General features: G+C 48.7%; 1 protein-coding gene across 1 annotated transcript; it reads left to right on the top strand.

The window, feature by feature from the left end:
* Positions 1-7: 7 nt before the first annotated feature.
* Positions 8-8,099, top strand: l3mbtl4 (L3MBTL histone methyl-lysine binding protein 4; the record flags this gene model as incomplete). Its single annotated transcript, XM_031877924.1, has 16 exons — positions 8-325; positions 3,110-3,214; positions 3,292-3,427; positions 3,516-3,607; positions 3,734-3,876; positions 4,535-4,611; positions 4,798-4,883; positions 5,075-5,185; positions 5,402-5,513; positions 5,641-5,740; positions 5,826-5,954; positions 6,024-6,101; positions 6,696-6,760; positions 7,428-7,591; positions 7,777-7,839; positions 7,926-8,099. Coding segments are annotated over exons 2-16 (1,593 nt in total), but the record flags the coding sequence as incomplete, so codon positions are not given.
* Positions 8,100-8,101: the final 2 nt, after the last annotated feature.

Raw genomic sequence — 8,101 nt, 5'->3', positions numbered from 1 at the left:
TAGCAGCTCTAGTAAACAGTTAGCAGCTCTAGTAAACAGTTAGCTGCTCTAGTAAACAGTTAGCTGCACTAGTAGACAGTGAGCTGCATTAGTAAACAGTTAGCAGCTCTAGTAAACAGTTAGCTGCTCAAGTAAACAGTTAGCTGCACTAGTAGACAGTTAGCTGCAGTTTAATGATGTTGATGGCGTGATATAACGAGTGTGTGTGTGTGTGTGTGTGTGTGTGTGTGTGTGTTCAGTGAGTGTAAAGAGACGGTCCTGGTCCTGGCAGCAGTACCTGAACGAACAGAAAACTGAAGCTGCTCCTCTGTCACTGTTTACACAGGTAACACACACACAACTACACCCACACACACACACACAGGTAACACACAACTACACCCACACACACACACAGGTAACACACACACACACACGTGAGGCGACTGTGTCTAAAGCAGTTCGATCTCCGGCTCCGCTGGTCGCATGTCGAGGTGTCCTTGAGACTTAACCCCAGAATTGCCCCCGTAGCTGTGTCTGACAGACAGGTGGTGGCTCCTCCCATCAGTGTGTGAATGATATGTAGTGTTAAAGAGCTTGAGAGATCGGAAAGACGAGACAAGTTCAGTTTATATACAGTATATCTATAGGTAACACACACACATGTAACACACACACACATGTAACACACGCACACATTGAGTTTAATTTCATGGTCAAAGATAGACGGCTCACTTCCTGGTAAAAGAAGACAGACACAGACTGTAGGACAGACAGACAGACACAGTTTTTTAAATGTAGCCTACACCAGTGTTTTTCAACCTGTTCTGAGCCGCGGCACATTTTTTACATTAAAAAGATCCCACGGCACACCAACATCCAAAAACGTTACAAAATGACACCTTTTAGCATAATACAGCAGATATGCAGTGGGTGTCAAACTCAATCACAGAGAGGGACAAAATTAAATAGAGTCACCATTTAATAAACAGGATAGAAGGGGTATTGGACAAAGTGCAAGAAGAATACATGTTTAGGTAGGCTACATTATTTTATGCATACGTACCAGAGCCAGATGTTTGGCATCTTTTCTTGGCTGCCAGTTCATTAATAGCTGGGTTAGGTTCTGTGGAAACCCTCACGATGGAGTGAAGGTGCATCAGTGAGACTCCTGTGTGGGTTTGTTCTCTTCATCACAGAGAAAAGCTGCTCACACAGGTATGTGCTTCCAAACATGCAGAGCGTTTGAGCAGCATGTAGGCCGAGCTAAGGCATCGTTTCGGGGTGAAGCTTGGAAACTGTGCAGAGGCCTCAGAATCATACTTTACCTTAAGTGTCATTACACTGGAGGTCTATCAGCTCCACAGGTGCTCTTTCCACGTCAACTGCAAACGGATTGCTGAGCAGTTGAGATTTTAATTTCTGAGCTGCAAAGTCGGTAAATCGCAGAGTGAACTACGTGCCAAGTGCACCCAGTTTATCAGCAAAATGCGCAGTCGGGAACACAGCGGTGGAGACTTTTACTGCATCACATGTCTGTGATCACACGTGTCTGTGATCACAGACATGTATTAAATTAAATTTAATGACAAGTCTCTCTCTCGCTCTCTCTGTCGCTCTCATCTGTCCCTCATCTGTCTCCTCCACACACCACACCTCCCAAACACCTCCCCCTCTGTCCCCCCTGGTGAGCTGCATGGACTCTGAGCCCTCCTCTTCAAAGGGCTCTGCCACCACCGACACCATGACCGCCCTTCCCCCCCTCTCTGTGACGACTGGCCAGGTTAGGAGACAGCTGGAGAGACTCCACCAAGGCAAGGCTGCTGGACCTGATGGCATCAGCCCCAGGGTCTTGAAGACCTGTGCCATCCAGCTGTCTAATGTCCTTCAACACCTATACAACCTGAGCCTGAAGCAGGAGGAAGTCCCGGTGCTGTGGAAGACGTCGCGCCTGGTTCCTGTACCAAAGAAGACGACACCATCTGGCCTCAATGACTACCGACCAGTTGCCCTCACATCTCATGTGATGAAGGTGCTGGAGAGGCTGGTCTTGGCCCACCTCCGACCGCAGGTGAAATCCTCACTGGACCCTGGGTCATGCCATCTGCAGAAGTTCTCTGATGACTCTGCAGTGGTCGGGTGTATAAGGGATGGACAGGAGGAGGAGTACAGGGCAGTAGTGGAGGACTTTGTGGAGTGGGCCGGTAGAAATCACCTGCGTCTGAACGTGGCCAAGACCAGAGAGATGGTGGTCAACTTCAGGAGGAAGACGACGGCTCCACAACCGCTGAGAGTTCTGGGAGAGGATGTGGACATGGTGGAGGAGTACAAGTACCTGGGTGTCTCCATCGACAACAGACTGAACTGGAAGACCAACATCAACGCTGTGTACAAGGAGGGGATGAGTCGACTTTTTCTTGAGGAAACTTCGATCCTTCAACGTGTGCAGCAAGATGCTGGAGATGTTCTACCAGTCTGTTGTGGCCAGTGCACTGTACTTCTCCGTAGTCTGCTGGGGGAGCAGCATTGGAGCCGGAGACACCAACAGACTTAACAAACTGGTTAAGAAGGCCGGCTCCATCATTGGCTGCAAACAATACAATCTGGAAGAGGTGGTGGAGAGGAGGACACTGAAGAAACTATTGTCCATATTGGATAACCCGGACCACCCTCTCCACCACCTACTGCAGGGACAGCAGAGCACTTTCTCCAACAGACTGATTCAGCTCCGCTGTCACAAGGACCGATACAGGAGAACATTCCTGCCCTCTGCTATTAGACTTTATAATAAATCACCTCTGGCCAAATCAAACACTAGACTGTAACACTGCTACACTGTTGTTGCTGCTGTTGGTGATCTTGTGCACTACTGTTTTGTTTATTTTCTCCTACTTAGTTAATTTAATATGATTCTATTTAGTGTATATACTGTGCATTTTTATTACGTTATTTTCTTAAATTTAATAGGTCCTGCTCTGTTATTTTATTATATTGTATATAGTGTGCATTTTCCATTTTCCATACCTAATATTTCTATTTTATTTTGTAACCCTGTTTGCTGCTGCACAGACAAATCCTTGGGGATGAATAAAGTATATTTCTCTTCTCTCTCTCTCTCTCTCTCTCTCAGTCCCAGTGTGTTCCCAGTAGGAGGACTGGTTTTAAAGTTGGGATGAAGCTGGAGGGCGTCGACCCGCTGCACCCGTCTATGTTCTGTGTGCTGACCGTGGCCGAGGTAACACACATATACACACACACACACACCTGTCTGAGGTCGGTCAGGTGAGTCTCCTGTCTCTCTCTCTCTCTCAGGTTATTGGCTGTCGGCTCCGCCTCCATATCGACGGGTACTCTGAGTGCTATGACTTCTGGGTAAACTCTGACTCAGCCGACATCAGACAGACAGGCTGGTGTAAAGACAACAACCACAAGCTCCATCCCCCCAAAGGTGATTACAGGTAGCCCCGCCCCCTCACAGAGGACCACCTGACACAGGTGACACCACTCAACCAACCTGTCTGTCTCTCTCTTTACAGGCCACAGTGAGACAGCTTTTGATTGGCAGCATTACCTTCAGTCTACAGGCTCTCATGCTGCCCCCGCAACCCTGTTCACCTGTCGCACTGCAGTCAGTATACACCTGTCTGTCTGTTCACCTGTCTGTCTGCAGTCAGTATAAACCTGTTTATACTGTCTGTTTGCCTGTGGGTTTGATCTCACCACCTGTCTCTCTCTCTGCCTGTCTGTCTCTCAGAGCTGTGGGTTCAGTGTGGGGATGAAGTTGGAGGCGGTCGACAGGAAGAACCCCGGACTCGTCTGCGTCGCCTCCGTCGCTGATGTCATCGATGACCACTTCCTGGTTCACTTCGACAACTGGGACGACACGTATGACTACTGGTGAGACGGCAGGCAGACGGACAGTTCAGTGACAGACAGACGGGTCAGAGATGGGCAGGCAGACGGGTCAGAGATGGGCAGACAGACGGGTCAGTGACAGGCAGGCAGGCAGACGGTTCAGAGACAGGCAGACAGACGGGTCAGAGACAGGCAGACAGACGGGTCAGAGACAGGCAGACAGACGGGTCAGAGACGGGCAGGCAGACGGGTCAGAGACGGGCAGGCAGGCAGACGGGTCAGAGACGGGCAGGCAGGCAGACGGGTCAGAGACGGGCAGGCAGACAGACGGGTCAGAGACGGGCAGGCAGGCAGACGGGTCAGAGACGGGCAGGCAGACGGGTCAGAGACAGGCAGGCAGGCAGGCAGACGGGTCAGTGACGGGCAGACAGACGGGTCAGTGACGGGCAGACAGACAGGTCAGAGGCAGTAGTAACAGTGTCAGTAATACTAGTAATTAGTAATAGCAATTTCATCCACGAGTGAAACTAGAGAACGTTAACGTGTTTAGTAGTTAACTAGTGAGGATTAAGTAAGAGAAGGAGTAGTAGAGGTAGTACTGATAGTGTCACAGTGCTGTACAGTAGCAGTAAATGGTGACAGTAAAGTGTGTTTGTATGAGTGAAGGTACTTATTGATTGATTCTCATTGGATGAATCAGGTGTGACAGCAGGAGTCCGTACATCCATCCTGTGGGCTGGTGTGAAAAACAGGGACGACCTCTCACTGCTCCTCAGGGTACACACTCTGTAGTACACACTCACATAGTACACACTCACGTAGTACACACTCTGTAGTACACACTCACATAGTATACACTCTGTAGTACACACTCTGTAGTATACACTCTGTAGTACACACTCACATAGTATACACTCTGTAGTACTCTGAGTAATACTGGTCATGGATACTTTTGTTTTTCAGGACACCCAAACCCAGAGAACTTCCTGTGGGAGGAATACCTTCAGCAAACTGGTTCCACCGCTGCTCCCAGTTCAGCCTTCACACTGGTGAGGAAACAAGGAGGTAGAGAAGGAAAGGAGGCGTTAGAAAAGGAAACAAGGAGGTAGAGAAGGAAACAAGGAGTTAGAGAACGAAACAAGAATGTACAGAAGGAAACAATGAGGTGAAGAAGGAAAGAAGGAGGTAGAGAAGCCTTCACTCAGATGATGTGATGATTGACGGGTGTCTTTTCGTCCAGAGAGCTCCACACGGGTTCCAGGTGAACCAGAAACTGGAGGCCGTCGACAGGAAGAACCCCATGTTGATCCGCGTCGCCACGGTAACGGATACAGAAGACTACAGAGTGAAGGTACGTCGGACCCGGCTGTCTACCCGGCTGTCTACCCGTCTGTGTACCCGTCTGTGTACCCGTCTGTGTACCCGTCTGTCTGTCTACCCGTCTGTCTGTCTACCCGTCTGTCTGTCTACCTGTCTGTCTGTCTACCTGTTTGTCTGTCTACCTGTCTGTGTACCTGTGTGATGTCATGGAGTGTGCGATGACGTCACCAGGTGTGTTCACCTGCAGGTTCATTATGACGGCTGGTCGCAGCAGTTTGACGTCTGGAGCGACAGCGACCTCTGGGACCTTCATCCTATGGGCTGGTGTCAACGAACAGGACACCCTCTGGAACCCCCCCCCAGGTCAGAGAGAGACGGGTCAGAGAGAGACGGGTCAGAGAGAGACGGCTCAGAGACAGACGGGTCAGAGACAGACAGGTCAGACTCTAGATTCTAACAGTGTTTCTGTTCCCGCTGTGTGTGAGACAGGTTCCTCCCCCATGTCTCCCTCTCAGGGTGTATGTCCCACTCGTGGCTGCAGAGGAGTCGGACACATTAAAGGAGCCAAATACACCGGACACCACAGGTACAGACACACCTGCTGAGTCATGTTTCTGTCTGCTGACTCGTGTTTTATTTATGCTGACTCATGTTTGTGTGTCCTCCCCCAGTGCCTTTGGGTGTCCGTACTCGGACATTAATATGCGCAAGGAGGTGCTGCTTCCTGATAGGCTGGGAGGAGAGAGAGTCATCACCCTCGTACCTGTCACCATGTATCACCACGACAACCAGTCAGACAGGTAACCATTTATTCACGAATAAATTACAGCATGTTACAAAACCTTTTAATGACAAAGACGTTCTTTCAGGTATGTCCAGGTGAAGACAGAGACCAGAGACCAGGCCCTGCTGCTTCCTCTGGGGAAGAGAAGGAGACAGACAGACAGGTCAGACAGACAGACAGACAGAAACTCACTTTGACTCCTTTATATTTGACTTTTAATGTTAAAATAACTAATTTGAAATTGAAGTTATTCGTTTGGAATTAAATTCCAATAAGCTTTTTTTGCGACGACAGCTAGCTAGATACCCATCACAGTCAGAATAACGGATCAATAACGGATCAATAACGGATCAACAACGGATCAACAACGGATCAATAACGCATCAACAACGGGTCAAAAATGGATCAATAACGATTAATAATGGATCAATAACAGATCACTAACAGATCAATAACACATCAACAACGGATCAAAAATGGATCAATAACGGCTCAATAACAGATCAATAAGGGATCAATAACGGATCAATAATGGATCAATAACGGCTCAATAACAGATCAATAAGGGATCAATAACGGATCAATAACGGCTCGATGACGGCTCGATGACGGATCGATGACAGATCGATGATGGATCAATAGGCTCATTGTTTCAGCAGAGAGAAGCAGAGGAATCAGAACACATTCAGTCACTTGATAAAACTATTTGTCTTTATTTTGTAATGACTTCTTTTCCTCCACTGGCTCCGCCCCCCAGACTCTCCCATCCAACCAAATTCCTCCGTGTGAAACAGGAAGAGGAGGAGCTTCACATCACACCAGGTACAGTTTAATTTATGTAGAACAGTTTCATTGACGTTGAAAAGTTTCGTTGACGTTAAACAGTTTCATTGACGTCGAACACTTTCGTTGATGTTGAACAGATTCATTGATGTTGAACAGATTCATTGATGTTGAACAGATTCATTGATGTTGAACAGATTCATTGACGTTGAACGCTTTCGTCGACGTCGAGCGCTTTCGTCGACGTCGAGCGCTTTCGTCGATGTTGTCTCTCTTTCTTTCTCTCCTCATTGTCTTTCCATGGAAACAGCAGGCCAATGAAGTGGCTGTTTCCATGGAGACAGCTCACCATGGTAACAGCGGTGTTGGTTGTGAAGGTCCTCTTGTCTCTGGTCACGTGACGCCTGTCTCACTGCTGTGGGGTGAGACAGGTCTCCTGATTCTTAACGTTTTAATGTGGTTCAGACTGGATTGTGTTTGTTGATAGACGGGTCTGAACCAGAATCAGGACCACGACACTGAGGTGCTAACGTTTAGCATTGTGCTAAGAATTAGCATTCTGCTACCGATTAGCATTGTGCTAAGGATTATTCTACTAACGTCGTGAGTCACAGTTCAATTAGCTCAAAGTAGAATCATAAAACACTGAGGTGTTAAGGTGTTGTTTCAGAGACTCGTGTCTTTGACCTGTCTGTCTCTCCACCAGCAGAGTCCAGTCTGCAGGCCGCCCTCCACCAGTCTGTCTTCCTGTCGGCCATGTCGGCGCAGCCCGGCCGCGACCTGTCTCTCTGCTGGGAGCAGCACCGCAAACTACTGCCGGGCGTCTCCGGAGTCCACGCAGAGACCGTCAGACACTGGAGCGTCCAGCAGGTCAGAGAGAGACAGACAGGGACCTGCCTGTCAATCTCTAACCTGTCTGTCTCTCTAACCTGTCTCACTCTCTTTCTAACCTGTCCGTCTCTCTAACCGCTCTGTCTCTCTCTAACCTGTCCATCTCTCTAACCTGTCCGTCTCTCTAACCTGTCCGTCTCTCTAACCTGTCTGTCTCTCTGCAGGTGTCAGACTTCATTGAGTCTCTTCCTGGTTGTGAAAAACAGGCCAAACAGTTCAGAGATGAGGTAAGACGACCAATCAGCTGCTGTAGATTTAACTCATCACATTGAACCTGCTGTGATCTCATTGGTTCCTGCTTCCGTCCGTCTAGCAAATCGATGGTCGGGCCTTCCTTCTACTCTCCCAACGGGACATTGTCAGGATCATGTCAATCAAACTTGGTCCCGCCCTCAAAATTTACAACTCCATCCTGATGTTCAAACACACCGAGGACCGGAGGCAATCACAGGCCGAGGATTGGGTCCAATCGCACGCCGAAGACCGGAG

Source organism: Anarrhichthys ocellatus, unplaced genomic scaffold (genome assembly GCF_004355925.1).
Source record: "Anarrhichthys ocellatus isolate YVR2014 unplaced genomic scaffold, GSC_Weel_1.0 scaffold155, whole genome shotgun sequence".
Taxonomy (NCBI): Eukaryota; Metazoa; Chordata; class Actinopteri; order Perciformes; family Anarhichadidae; genus Anarrhichthys; species Anarrhichthys ocellatus.
The sequence above is the reverse complement of the archived record's forward strand: the minus strand, read 5'-3'. Positions and strand labels throughout refer to the sequence as shown.